The sequence below is a fragment of the Schistocerca serialis genome, chromosome 1 (assembly GCF_023864345.2).
Source record: "Schistocerca serialis cubense isolate TAMUIC-IGC-003099 chromosome 1, iqSchSeri2.2, whole genome shotgun sequence".
In the NCBI taxonomy this organism is placed as follows: Eukaryota; Metazoa; Arthropoda; class Insecta; order Orthoptera; family Acrididae; genus Schistocerca; species Schistocerca serialis.
The window spans coordinates 947188600-947204241 of record NC_064638.1 but is presented as its reverse complement, the minus strand read 5'-3'; the positions used below and the strand labels follow the sequence as shown (position 1 = coordinate 947204241).

At 39.4% G+C, this 15642-nt stretch overlaps 1 protein-coding gene across 5 annotated transcripts in view; it reads left to right on the top strand.

The window, feature by feature from the left end:
- The first annotated feature begins 909 nt into the window (after positions 1–909).
- LOC126412613 (calcium-transporting ATPase sarcoplasmic/endoplasmic reticulum type) overlaps positions 910–15642 on the top strand; it is a 94876-nt gene continuing 80143 nt past the window's right edge. For 4 of the 5 annotated variants that reach the window (XR_007575326.1, XM_050082301.1, XM_050082309.1 and 1 more), the window contains exons 1-2: positions 910–1120; positions 4371–4557. Coding sequence is in view for 4 of the 5 variants with exons in the window: in XM_050082301.1 (XP_049938258.1) it covers positions 4440–4557 (118 nt within the window). In the remaining variant the exon portion in view is untranslated. Of the gene's footprint in view, positions 1121–2965; positions 2991–4370; positions 4558–15642 lie in introns of those variants that run through there. The other variant, XM_050082293.1, reaches the window with a different exon arrangement.

Sequence of the window (15642 nt, the reverse complement as noted above, 5' to 3'; positions counted from 1 at the left end):
TGCAACACATTCGGACGGCGAAAAAGAAACTTATGTAGTGGCTGAGACCATCATCAATGATGAACAGTTGGTATTTGCCCCTAACAGTAGAAATGACAATGTCAGGTAATGAATATGTTCAATGCTACTTATTTTCACTTTTTAAAATTTGTAATAGTTCGCAATCTTGCACGATGTCGTACCATTCCACTGCTGTTTTGAATCGTCAAACCATAATATGATTTTCATTTGGTATGTAACTAGGATTGTCATGTAAACAAATTTCACGGTAACAATTTTTGAGGTTGAAATTGGAGTACAACAATAAGGGGACTGGGAGTCTTGGGTCCGATCAGACAGATGGGGAGGCTTCATAAGGTAAATACGAAATAATACGCAAAAAAATCCTCTTCTTGGATTAAACCCTTCAATTTCCCGTCGAAGGACAGAAGTAAACGGCACGTGTGAAGCTTGCGTTGCTGTGAGGATGGCGACAGTGTTTGCAAGGCCATACGTGTTATGTCTACCAACTGGTAATGACATTCTTCTCCAACAAGTGCTACATATGCTCGGTCCCTTCCGTAGAAAAGGCAATATGCTCATAAGACTTCGCTGAAATCATGAGCAGCCTAGCAAATTACCCCAAAGACATTGTGCAATATGAGAAACAAACAGCTGCCAATTCACGCCGCCCGGCAACCATTTATTATCAGCCGGACGCAATTAAGGGTGGATTCTGAGAAGAAAGAAAGGCTTCGCCTTGCGAGTTATTTGTTGGCTAATCAAAAATACGCGAGCGTCCTGGCCGCTCACGGCTCGAGTGAAGTGCGGCTGCTCGGTGGAAGGGGTTTTTGGCAGATGCCCCTCGAGCTTTTAGAGTTTCGCGACAGATGGCGCGCGTGCGGAGCTTATTTAAGTGCGGACCGCCTTGTAATGGTGCCCCGTTTCGTCCAGCAGCGCAGGCGTTGCCTTTTTTTATATACATATTTCGGGAGTTTTTGAGTGTTATGATAAAAGGGGTTTAGCGCAAACCCAGGAACTAGGGGCCCCTGAGTGAGTTTAACTAACCCTTTTTATTGTGATCAAAAATCTTGCCGAAACAAGTGCAACAGGGACCACACTAACTCTCAAGTGTTTATAGGTAAGTTCAGTGTCCTTTATAGGTGACTTACTATGTTAAGAGATCCTACACCAACGACGCGGAGTGATGAAATGAAGCCAACGAGGATTGTAGCGGTGAAGATAAAGTGCGCGGTCTATGTACTTGGAGTGTGCCGTTAACATTGGGCGTCGAGTGCGGAGAGCGGACGCGACACGAAGGGAAGTGCCACAACCTCTGGCTCTGACATCGATAGTCCGTCAGTGCGGCCGCCTTTCTTATACGACATTTCAACGCGCTGGATACGTGCATCAACAAGTATGCTGTGCAAGCGTTTAAGTTGGCAACACTGTCAAGTTCCTGCGATCTGGCGGTGTCTATTTCGTATTCCTAGTTCCTGTTCTCCAGACTGTTGCTGAAACAGAGGAATCAGGGCGAAATGGAGAAAGATAAAAGGGAATTGACAGTTTATGTAGGATATCTGAAATTTTCTTCCTGATTGTCTGGAAATGTAGAGGACTTTCATGCCTAGTCTCTAGTTGTTCTTCATCCGAATCTACCAACAATTCACTGAGCTGTCTTCAAATTTGTTCGTAATTAAATAGTGGCGCCATTTGAAATGACCCATTCCAAAGGACAGCAGGCGAATCGTTTTTAAGTATTGTCTCTAGCCTGATTCAACAAAGAGTATCACAACAACGCTGTGAAAGATTTGGCAGAATAAAGCTTTTTTTAATTAACTAAAGCCTAATTAAGTTGCGGAAGGTTCTGTTAAAAAAATGCGTATGGTCAGTGAATCCTTGCCAAAAATGCTTCAGTGCTTTCACTAGCTTAAAGACGAACACTTTTGATGTTTAATTCCCGCATCGACATTACAAAAAGCGCTTTGCGCATGCCAAGGCACTTACCTGTAAGCTGCCAAGCTTCGTTCTCCTTGACAATCATTGTGATTTCATCTCTGAAATCTTCTGCATAAGTTTTTTCATTCCTTTGGACTCAGTGAATGTTGTGCAGTGGTCAGAAACATTTTCGTTCGTTTATAAAAAATTACAGCTAATTTTTAAACGCGTTTTTCGTGCTCACTTCTGCTTATGGAAAGATGAATGAATCGTTTCGATGTTATTGGTTTGACTCCCCCAGTTGAAGCAATGCTAATGAAATTCCACTCTTCTGGTTTACTGCCAATATTTTTGTTGAATATAAGATTAGAAGACCTAGATTAGAAGACCTGAATGAAATCATTCATTTGCATGCTGCACGAATCAAAATGTGAGTTATTTGTAGACTTTATATCGTAAGATTTTCTGTAGGAATATGAGCAATAGAAGCTAATATTAAATGACTGCGTTATAAATTACAAAAGAAAGGAAAAGAATATGGTTTGACAGAACCTTTCAGCCGAATATGCAGCTTTTCTAGTTTAGTACCGTACAAAGTCATGAAAATGCTCTATAAAACGAAACGGCTGCTACCTTTAAGAAAGTGTTTGTAGCCCTGTGTTTTGTCCATTGTATACTGTGTGAACCTTCCTTGCGTAATATTGTGTGGATGCTCCGTTAATGCCAACCACGAAACAGTGCTCGGGAATGTTTTGGCAGGGCTTAGCGAATATGTCACTCGCCTGGGACCAAATAGTTCATGGGAAGCCTAAGTTAAAAATGGTCTACCTCGCTCTTCGTCCCCTCCCCCCTCCCCCATTTTCCCCTCCTACCTTGTCTATTGGCACATCGTGTTCTAGCTACACTTGCCAAAATAATTAAGAAAGCCATCCCAATGCGCTAAAAGTGTTCGCTCCTGGCAAGCGATTTGGCAGCATGGCTCTTTCCCGGGGGAAATGATGAGGCGGTCCAAGCGGACATCTGCAGACTGTGCTCGGATTTTAAGTTGGCCGCCGGTTCAGCACATAGCACAGGTGATACTTTATACCTATGGAATTATGGTAGTTAAGAATTTTCATTAAACCCAGCCATGATGTATATTTGCAAATGTGTTGCTTTTAGGATCATTCAATAGAATGATTACTCGTTGGAAAATTTATCTTCAGTCAACGCAGTTGTAGGAATTGTAGAGTGTGTGTTCGATATTTGCGAATAATTACGACCAGTAGACGATGTTACATTATGTTACGACTACCCAAGATTTATTGACCATAGGTGAATAGCAAGTTTCAAAAATGGTATTTGCAGTTCGCAATATAGTTTCTAGCGATTCGTGTCTTATCGATTGCTCTCTGCAAACTGGAATACCAAAGAGTACATACACGTAGCACATAAATGACATAGTCGCTACGATAACACATTTGAAAGCTCCGCCGTAGCAACAGCTAGAAACGACAGAAGCAGTGCGCCAATAAGGTTCGACCACATGAGACACACCGGTTTCGAAACACTCATTTAGCGTAGCATCTGTTATGCAACCTTAGAGTTGAGGCGTAAGTTTGTGAGGACGTAAAATCATTTTGATTTTGTTTGAGGGAACCAGATGTACTAACTAACGACGTTTGCGGTTTCGGAATAATTCAGAACAGTTGAGTAACGTAGTGGTAGTGCCGAAAGCGGCCACCAGACAGCAGAGCCAACTGCTGGGCCTACCGTAAGGCAGTGATGCTGTGAGCAAAATGTGCTAACATGACGTGGTTTTTTGAGAGGGTCTGCGTCAGTTTTAGTTGTGTTTATTTATGATATTAATTATATCAGTTCTTCCCAATTTTTGTGTTTTTGAGTGCTCCTTCAGTGCTTTGAAGGTCTAGTTAAAGAGTTGTTCTGTGCCAAGTTTCTTGCAAAAGAGGTAATACGGGTAAGTTTCTACAATCTCATTTCCGGTTTTAGGAGCGCAGCATGTTTCTGTTTGTCATTACAAAGGAAGCTTCGTAGCATATTGTTTTCGTGATTATTATTTTATAGTATGCGAATCTGAAAGCGTCCGTTGCGCCTGCCACTTTAGAAAGTTAGACATGCTGACTTTTTGAGAAAATGTTGATCTGGCAGTACGCAGATGAAAATAACACTGAAGTTCAGCTCATTGCCTCTATTCTTAACTTGCGAAATCAGTCCTTGTGTAGCGATAAACTTGAACGATATTGTTAGTTTTTTTGTCATCTAACCGAACAGTCCGGTTAGTGGAATAGGCACTTTATGTATCATTTCCTGCGTATTATTATCGGGCATTATAAACAAAAGGAAATACATGCTGTTATCTGTGTAGTGTAAACATAGCTTACATTCTCAAATAGATTCCTGGAATAATTATTATGATGTAACTAATGATGGGTCTTTTTCCTCATGTCTTACAGATCTATTGCTGCAAGTGCGTTAATGAACACAAGAAAGAGCTCGTGAAGTGCACTAGAAACTGAGTGGCCATGGAGGACGCTCACGTGAAGACTGTGGAGGAGGTAGTAAATTACTTCAATGTTGATATAGATAGAGGCCTCACGCCAGATCAAGTGAAGAAGTACCAGGAGAAGTATGGCCCTAATGGTAAGTGCCTGATATTTCTTTCCATAACATAACACAGAAAATTGTGTTAAACTTCTATTCTAGAGACTGGGATTGTTTTCATCATATTGGGTAAACAATGACCTTCGCATACCCGTGTATATGTAGATGAATTCTTAGTGTCAAGATCCAGTGTAAGTGTTTTTCCAACTTGGGTAAATATGTGTCGATAACAGGCACTTCTGACGTTACTTGAACAGACTTACCGTGTTATGACTATACTGAAACAAATCACTGCAGCTGTAGTGTAGGTAAACCGTAGGTTCGCTTTCCTACTACTTACACATTTATTCTGAGATTTACTGGCTACCTTTGTTTCAGTTAATCTTTTACAAATAGCAGAGTTTTATCAATGCAAGAAAAAGTAAAGCACTGCACTGTAATTTGCTTTGTTAATTTTGATTTTGTGCCTCAAATCAAGTGGGATAGTTCATTAATTGTGGCACTAAACAATCATTAGGAAGGTGCAGCCACTCCTGTTTAGGTTTTCTGTGATTTTTCAAAATCATTTGCAACAAAAGTCATTGTGGTTACTCTGAAAGGGATTGTGCTGATTTCCTTATATATTTTTTAATTTGAGATTATCCTCCATCCCTCATTTTATCATTGTTAATCAAATGTTAAACTATGAACTTTCTTCTTGCTCTGATCGTTCTATTTCTGCAAAGATGATCACTTTTGTATTGTTCATATGAGTGTAGTTTATGATGATACTTATTTAGGCAGCATTAATTTGCTTTGTCTGCTGTGTCAGTAACAGGAAAGGAGAAAGGTTACTTATGTCTTGCGTCTCTGACAGAAAAGCAGTTGCTGGTGTGCTTGCTGCTAATTATTCAGGGTAATAATGTGTATTTTAGTAGACAACTTGAAGAATTCTCCGCCAGTAGCTGTGCTTTTCGGTTTATTTTAAATTGACTTGGTTTGGTAGTTTTGGTAGATACACTACACCTTTGGTGGTCATTGGTTGTTTGCCACTATAATAACATTAATATGCTGAGGTGCAATTCATTTGCAAAGGGAGGCTGGATACACCTTTCTTGTGTGACTTGTCCTTCTGTGCATTTCCTGTATTGAGGATCCTCAGCAGGTTAGCTTAGAGGCAATGAAAGGGTTTCTGACATGTTTTGTTGGATTTGTAACCAGATGGGTAATGGAGTTAGTGTGTTAAAAACACACTTTAGGACGTTCCTTTTCATGAGCAAGTTTAGAGAATCCTTATTAACTCAGAATGCCTACAGACTCCGTTACTTTCATCATCCAATCGTCTTGATAGAAAAATGTCATTAAGAGCTTGCTGCTTGAAATAGAATTGTTTAAAATGCGTGCCTGTGAATGAAACAGAAAGAATAATCTCATATTATGATTCAACTGTGTGACTGAAAGTTAGTGCTGTGCCTTGTGAATACACTTAGCTCTCTTTAATTTTCTATTAACTAACTAATTTTTAACACAAGTATCATCATTCCATTGCACTACTCACTGTTGTATTTAGTAAATAGCCATCTATTAAAAATTGTTTGTACAGGATAACAGCTCTTAACTGTTAATTCAGCTTACTAGTAAGTCATGACAAGATGCTTCTATTAAGCCTAAGATCCACAACTATACTGTGCATTTCATACTTATGTGCTTGGCAGAGGATTTTTGCACCAGCTCCAGACTATTTTTCTACCATTCCACTCCTTAACAGTGGAAGGGGAAAAACAAAAGTGTAAATGTTTGTGTATGAGCTTTGATTTCTCCTATTTTATTATGATTATCATTTCTTGCTTCATAGGTTGACAACAGTACAGTATTTCCACATTCAGAGGGTAGAGGTGGTGGCTGAAATATCATGAAAAGATATCGCAGCAACACAAAATGCCTTTGTTTTAATGATTGCCACACCAACATGTTTATCGTATCTGTGTCATTTTCTCCTCTATTTTGTGGTAATACAAAACGGGCTGCCCTTCTTTGGACTTTTTTTGATGTCTTCTATCAGTCCCATACAGCACAGCAGTATTCTAGCAGAGGCTGAATAAGTGTAGTGTTGGCAGTCTCTTTTTGTGGTCCTGTTGCATGTTCTCAGTGTTCTGCCAACAACACAATCTTTAGTTTACCTTCCCACAATTCAAGTTGTCTGTAATTGTGATTCCTAAGTGTTTAGTCGAACTGACAGCCTTGAACATTTGTCTAGTTTATCATTTAACTGAAATTTAATGGTTACAACCCCAAGGTTGCAGTGCTATGTAATACATGGTCCTGATGGAGACACTATGCCCTTACCTTTCACCCACCTTCAAACTGGCATAGCCAGTCAGTTATAGGGGAATCCACAGATTGAAGTGGACTCCAAACTGCAGTGCAACATAACAATGCTCACATTGACAAATTGCTGCTTACAGTAAAATACACAGCAAGTGACAAAAAATCCTAGGGCCAACTGGGATTGAACCCTAGACCCTTGGATTTGTAGCCTGGCAATCCACTCAATCACACTAAACAGTCTTATGAAACAAACTGAATGTAGTTTGAAATAGAGAGAAATAACAGAGGCTTAGCAATGTTTCTCTTTATGTTTTTCAGTAAATATTTTGTGGTATAGCTAGTGCAGAAACCTCCCTCCCTTCCTCCCCCCCCCCCCCCCACCCAACCACCCACCCACCCACATAATTTTCCTACCCCAACACATTGAATTCAGTTCACGAAACATGAATACATATCTCTCAGTGATGAAAAAGTTAAGATTAGCCTCTTTTTCTTTTGCACTGATGCTGCACTAACCTGTTCGAATCATTGAGGAACTATGACTGAGCAGGAATGCAATAGGCCCATATTGTAGCTTTGAGTCAGTCTGCAAGTTGTTGTTAAGTAGTCACGGCCATTAATCATAGAACAGTATTTGTAATTTATATTTTCACTGCCTCAAAAATTTTACTATATCTTATAAATTTACTGTGGTACATATTCAAAGCAAGGGTGAAAAATTTCTTAAATTATTCTTTGGGTTTGGATTTTTTATGCAGATGACAAAAAATGAATATTGGGCACCAATTCTACAAAAATCTCTTAAAAGTTCAGTTGATTGAAAATGCATAGTTGCAGAAAACTACTCTAAATTATACACTGATGGCTGTAGTTTCGCTTTGTTAACCCCTAATTAATGACTTTTATAAAATGCAAAAAAAGGGAATTGTTTGTGTAACAGTAGACACAGTCACGCGAGATATCCCAGTGTTCTTGTTTCAACACTGACCCATAGAATAAAATTCTTAACCCCTTATGTTGTCTGTTGTTTCTTCCAGTTGCAAATTTGTCCTGCTTTTGCTGTAACATGATTTTTGTATTCTGTCAGTCAGAATATTAATTTTCTGTATTCACATTTACAGTTGTGTACATGAAAGTTTCAGTTTTCTGTTTTCATTGTGATATCAGATGAGGTAAAATTCAAGATTTGTCAGAGGAAAACCACTGCAGTCTAGAGTAGAAAGAGCTAAAAAGGCCACAGCCAATTCTTTTTTGCATCTTTATTAAATACCATGGTATTCAACAGAAAATTCACTAATACAAATTAAACATCGAGTAGTAATTAAACTCAGAGTAGTTTGCACCCTAATTCTAAGTAATTGGTAGCAAAAATAGTGCTGTGGTACAGCTACCCAATTGATTATATGGGAAGAAATAGGGTTCAACATCTCATTCAGTCATCCTGGTTTAGGTTTTCCATTATTTCCTAAATTACTTCAGGGTGGGGAGTCACTGGTTTCATTCACAAAACATCTGAAGATTCTTTGTTGCTTGTTAGCATTGGTTTTTCCAGTTAACAGCAAGTGAATGTCTGAATGAGTACCATATTATGCAATTTACATTATGTGAGTTGTTACTTAGTCATGAAAAATACATATATTGGAAATTTAATACATTTTTGCATTTTTGTGGAATTGCTAGTAGTGACACATCTCTACATTCTTCCATCTGTTGTCATTCTTCTGAATAGCATATCAAAACCATTCAATCACACTGTATACTATTCATGTCAAAAGGGCACTTCTACATTCAGGATCCATTTCCCATCATTGCAAGTTGTGTAGTTTCTTCTGACATTTAAGATTCAGTTGTTATACTTATGAATATTTTCTGAGATTTTATAAAAAGTTACCAGTTTCTTTTCTGCTATCACTATTTTATTGGGTCTGTGAGGGTATTTCAGCATAAATTCTGCAAAATAATTTTTAGTACAGTAGACTAGTGGACTTAATTCTTGTGTTGAGTTTTTTTAATATCAGGGTTTTGTTACTTGCCCTTTTAAGTACACAAAATAATTAATACCATATTTTATGCTTACTAAAGATTGAACATCTTAGTTAATTATTTCATACTTTCATCCAGATGTGGATCACATTTCATCTATATCATTGATAGTTATGGCTCTCCATGCGATGACGCCAGGAATAGCACCACTTTCCCCTCTCCAAAACATTGGAAGGATCATACTCTACACTGTTGAAGTCATACTTGCTGACTGTGATCATTTGGCATAGTGCAGAACCACAATTCATTGCTGAACACAATCCAACATTATCATCAGTTCATGCTTCTCAGCCATGGCACCACTGTAGAGATAGCCATTTGTATTGTTGTGTTAATGGCATCTTAGACATAAGATTGTAATTCTCTAGTCCAGCTGCCGCTAGTTTCCGACGTATGGTGCATGGTGACACAGAATGTTGCAGGAAATCAGTTACTTGGTCTTGGATGGCAGGTGCAGATGTGAAGTGATTGTGATGTGTGTGGAGCACAATACTGTGATCCTAGTTTGTCATAGTCAGGCATGCTCAACTGGAACCAACTATGCAGTCCAGCATTAGGCCACTGTCACATCTGAATGCCTCAAATTCTAACATTGCATGGTTTGCCTGGACAACCAAATGGAAGCCTGCACTGGGGCTCCATTCAGACTCTTTCAGGTGCTTCTAATGCTGTGTCTGTCTCACATGTACATGGCATCTGTTTTCTTCACTGTGATCCCTCAGCATCCGACACTTCTCACCCTTCTTATATATCATATTATGCTCTTTGTCACGTGAAAAGGGAATTTCTATATTCAGGATCCCTTTCCCATCATTACGTGTGGTGTACTCTCTCTCTCTCTCTCTCTCTCTCTCTCTCTCTCTCTCTGTGTGTGTGTGTGTGTGTGTGTGTGTGTGTGTGTGTGTGTGTGTGTGTGTGTGTGTGTGTGTCGAAGGGGTGGGGGGGGGGGGGGAGAGAGAGACTGACTTGAAGATGTAGTTTTCAAAAATGTAAGAGTAGATATGGGAGTTGCTTGAAATTTATGGAACATTTTTTCATGTGGCAAGTTCTCTTTAATAGGTCTTTCTCATTCAAAAGAATAAATTTCATTTCATTTTGATGTTTAATCTAATGGTATCATTCTGATTACAACGAGGACATTTCAAACATTAAATGTACTCTTTTTTAAATTTTTGAACGCAGTGCTCTTATTTTGTAGTTTCAAATGCTTTTAATGGTGACCAACTGATGTAGAGGCTTGACTAAGATGTAAATTCTCATCTACATGCAAATTAAACCTACTTTTTATGTGACCTTATATCACCTTGTCCTGCAGCATTACCAAATCTGTAACTGGGCCTTGGTTTATGCTGAAACATAAGGAAACTGCTGGTTTCCAATGTGGGTAGAAAGTGTTTGACTCGTGACAATTAAGTTGACTGTCAGTATCCAATTCGGATCATGCGTGTATGCAACATTACCAGTCATCTAACCTGGTTGGAGTATGTTGCCATTGATAGACAATTCATGTGTGGTGTTGAAATCACTTATTAGAGTTCCAATATGTGAAGTGGCTGCTAACAAATGAATTTACCTAGTTAATTTCCATATCCACCACATATGTGCCTAAAGATATTTAATACTGTTCAAAGACCTGTCAGTAGACCTACTGAGAAAATGTATTATGCAACTATTATGAAACATATGTTATCACTACTGTGCACTTTCAGATTTGTGTGAAAAAGTTCTGTCCCTTGTGCCATGTTGGTTATCATGAGATAGAGAGGAACAATGGTCATCCAGAATGCTCGGAGAATAATTTTATTTCACCAGTGGGAGTGTAAGAAAGTTAACATGACATTGATATTTTGCTAATCAAAAATACTGATCAACTGAAAGGGCATACAGTTGGCATTATGCATACATCCATGAAATGTAAGGGATGTTTTCATCTTGAAGGAGTAGACTGCAGTTGCTTTGGACAAGATCAACAGCATGTAGGATAGCAGTTAATTTAAGATCTGCGATACCTGTTGGGTGGAGGGGTGCTAATTGTTGCAAAGTATTGCACTTTCGCGAATGAACTATTTTTTAGCAGCTTTACGAGCGAATAGGGGTCGCGTATAATAATTTGTATGTATTTTACTGTATCGGGAATTGCTCGAGGCCTTGATATTGCACATCTCTTTGGCGAGCAGCAGATGGCTGTGATAAGTGCGGACCGGCCGATGTGTGGTCTACTTTCTATGTTTACCGTCGCCGGTGGCGGCGCACGTCAGGCCGTCGGAGTTATTTCAAGGCATGAACGGGACGCGCGCCTGCCAGCCAGGTCTCCGTTATCTGCGCGCTAGCCACTACGCGAGCCGCACAAATACCAGCCAACCCCAGCGGCAGCTTCAGCCGTCCTATGAGTGCAGTAGTCCTCTCTCTCTCTCTCTCTCTCTCTCTCTCTCTCTCTCTCTCTCTCTCTCTTCCCCCCCCCCCCCCCCACACACACACACACACAAAATAATGTAAGCATATGTACGTGTACACTTGAGCGTTAGCGTTTCTATACTCATTGAGAACTCACCAGAAATTTAAATCGACTGTTTACCAATTCATATGCGTAACTAAAGCTTATGCACAATGTTTCGATGTGTCGTACTTTCAAATGTTGACTCGTTGGGATCGATTTCATGCTAAATCAGTTGTATGTATCGTGTGCACATTTTACAACCTCCCTAATTTCTAATTACTGTGCACACAGTGTTCTTACTCCAGAGTAACTTCTTACAAGCTAATTTTAAAGGATTAGCGATGTCACTAGGGGGCGGAGAACATAATGGGAGGGGGGGCGGGGAGGGGGTGAGCGGGGAGACGAATCGACAAGGACCTTAGTGATTAAAGCAACATATCAAGAAATGTCTCGCTCTTTCAGTGAATGAATGAGGATGGTGTCTTAAATGCGCTACCTAACTCGTTGCGCATATAGTTGTGTAAAAATTTAAGACTTACTAGTTTTCGTAAGATTGACGTTCTCAGTTTCGACAGTATCCGTGAATAACCATAAGATATACATGTGAAAAAAGTACTTTCACATGGAAGAGAGATTATTTGGGCAGTAATTAATACACCAAAAATGTACGAGAATGGTAAGCCTAAGGCAGTTTCACCACATCATTACAATAAGGAAGAGTGATGTTTAGATAAAACACAAAACGCATAAAACTATATAGTCGTTCGTCTGTTTTCACGATGATATAAACTGAACATGCTGAGTCTTATACTGCGCTTCATTTCTTAACTTCTTGTTTTAACTAAACCTAATGCAAGTTGAAAGTGGAATAAATAATCATAAATGCAACAGACGGGTGCTCTTCCCAAGCCAATGCCTCCAAAAAATTACTCCAGGCGGAAAGTTCCGTCAAGAATGTCACATTCGACTCTCTCCTGCATCATAACAACACACCATTCGTTTCCAGGGAAATGCTAAGATGATTCCTTCGAGAAAGATACGGCGATGAAGCGTTAAACACTGATATTCCTTTTTCCTACCTTTTATTTTCCCGTGTAAAGTACAATAATGTGTAGTAAGATTGTAATAGAAATGAACCGTTCTGATTCACGAACTTGATTTGTTGTTTTTACCGTTTCCGTTTTCAGACAGTGTTCAGATAATATGTCAAACCACGTTAATTTGTTACTTTATTGACGCATTCCTGCTGTGTTTAACTTTTCCGCGACGATGCTGGGATACTTTTCCAAAGAATTTTGTACACATTGAAGAAATAATTTTTTGTAAGCAACAAGTAGATGTTTTATGACTTCTTACATGATCTACGCAGTTAGACCTTTGAACTAGTGCCTTAGACACCTGTCATACACTGACCACATTGTATTCACAGATGAGTCTTAACATTTAAGGTATTGTAGTATAGTTCGTTTTGCCTGATGGGGGACATGTAGTTTTCTATATTACTTGAGAAGAATAGTGCAAACTATTCGGTTCCTTTCCCATATATTGACAGTGCTTCTAAACTGAGACCAATGGAGAAATTAATATCATGCGATAAAGGAATTCGTTTAAAACAGCATTTGTAGTTTAGTAAATAAATTCGTAGGATGAAGGCCGTAAACTAAAGAAACGCGATTTTCCACATATTTAATAGCCTATAGAGAATAAATAAATTCGTAGGATGAAGGCCGTAAACTAAAGAAACGCGATTTTCCACATATTTAATAGCCTATAGAGAATAAATCGGCGTAATAAACATCTGCATATGCTGTGGGAGTAATTGCTATGCAAGTCGTAGACAATTATGAATGTCACTAACGTCACTCGTGTTGAGAACGGCAGAGAGCGGACAAGGCTGTGATGAAATTTTTACCTAAACATCTGTGTACTTGTCTTTTGTATGTCAGTCACTAGCAATCACATTCGATGGTGGATATTTGGCCTTCCACCGATCGTTCTTCTCTTTGTTAACGAGACGTAGTAGTCGGCACAGAAGAGCTACAGAACATGCGTCACGGAGGAAGTGAAAGCAGCAAGCGGTGATATGAGAAGACCTTGGGCAAAGAGACGAGCAAATAACGTCAAAAATGACGCCTGTCCTTAGCGGAAGAAGCGTCGCTCGTAATCAGCTGTATCCGCCGTATCATTTCGTGGACTTTCTGCTTCTAATGATGAAAAACTTATCAGTTTAAGGTCATCTTAACTTTTTTTTTTTAACAATCCGCAAATACGGACCCAAAATTCGCTTGTCATGTCTGCTTGGTTTGTCACGACGATCCGTGTGCCGAGCGCGTCTCTTACTTCATACGTAATAAACCGGTCTAGATCCAGTATAGCGTTAATGTTAAAAGCCATCGTATCCCCTTATCTGCAGGAAGTTATTATTTCTTAAAGGCGCGTTTATCAGCAGCTTTGTGCGCTGCGATAAAATGACGCCTTGCCATAGGGACTATCTAAAGCAGTGGTCGCATAGCTTCCGGGCCCCAAGTTATCGAATGAAAATTTACTCGCAGAAGTTATACTTCATCTACGTTCACCTGCTTTATTTTCTTCATCTTATACTCAACAAATTTTTCTGCTCCTTTAGATTTACGCATTAACTAGTTTTAAACGAATCTGTGCCATTTGGCACCATGCTTTGCCACCAGATTTGTGTGTACTTGCTAGTCACGCTGTTCATCTCTGCCTTTGCCATTGTATGTTGAGTTGCCATCCGTTAGTGGTATAACGGTGAAATCGTGAGTCTCTTTTGAAGCAGCCAGTAGATTTTCCGAAATGTAGCTCTTCCATTCGTGATTGAGTTGTCGTTTCATACTTGAACAATTATTTTTTCCTATTGTGAAAATGACAAGCTCCTCCTCCATTCGATCATTCTGTACATTGATTTGCTGGTTCATTTGCCTCGTGTTTGCCCCACATAGTTCATAAACCCCATAGTGACCAGTTGTATTCCACAGTACCAAAATTAGCAGCATAAAATTAACTTAGTTGATACTGTCGATCTACTTTCTTTATAACACTCAAAGAAAATGTGCCCATTTATGTAGCAAATGACCTTCTGGTATTGATCCGTGTTACAGGCTTAGTGTGTTAACAGTACAATCGAATTCTGTCATAGTCGATGTTTCTTGGTAATTTTATTTTTATACTTTTAATACATTCCTGTTTCTGCAGTGTTCACTGCTGTTGCCTGGCGTAGTAAGCATTGTTACTTCGCAATTATATCGGGGGGTGCAGTTACACGTGGTAGCTTTTTCTTCAAGCGTTGAGTCTCTTATGCGTGTTCTTACAAGTTGCTTTTAGGGCAAAAGAAAGACAGCTTTTTCGAAACAATCGTGGCACAAAAGAGAAAACGAGGAACTATGTTTGTCGCAACAGCACAGGGAAGACAGCTAATCACCTATCCACCGACCTGGTAGTGTCAGGTGTACGTTATCTGTCGGACGTCAGAAGCGCGTATCATTTACGACACTGTCAAGTGATAAGGAATTTGAGCTCGAAATTGAAAACTGATGTCTGTAAATAGTAATTGCGGGCAAGAAATGAAGAAAATTTTAAGACTACAGAAGTTGTGAGTTTAGTTTTCTTCATTTTTGAGTATAATGATGTAATCCAATAACTGTATCCTGTAGGTATTTACTGTTTGGCACAAGCTTCGTTAGATATATGTGTTCCTGTTTCGTGTTTCGCGCCTCTTCCCAACGCCGGTAGCATTTTGGACTGGTGAGTGGCGTTAGACCGTAATTTCTAGAGTATAACGTATCGGCTGTTTTCAGTGGAATTCCACCGAGTATTGCACTAGAGCCTTCATTTAGTGGGTGACGAAGCTACTGTTTAGCTTTAAGAAAATATTTCAATCGATTTTCATTCACGAATTAAGCTACTTGCCGTAGATTCTCTAGTTTTGCGGTGATCAGAATAATGTTATTAAATCATCGCTGCAGGAATATTGAAACGTATCTAAGAATCGTTTTCTCCCGAAGAACGTTTTGAAGTTAACTACTTCCCGTGTTTTCTCAGGACACTCTTGATTCTGTAGCTTTCAATTTGGATCTTCCCCTCTCCCTCTCCCCCCGAACCCCCCCCCCCCTCTCTCTCTCTCTCTCTCTCTCTCTCTCTCTCTCTCTCTCTCTCTCTCTCTCTAACTGGTTTTAAAAACACTTTCATTTTACTTAGTTTACGGAGATTTGTTGCGCAGCTTGTACAGTAGCTGCGCTAAGGTTCCCACAAAATTGATATTTATAAAATTACCTGTGTTTCAAACGTATATAATGCCATAATACTAATTTTAGTGCTTA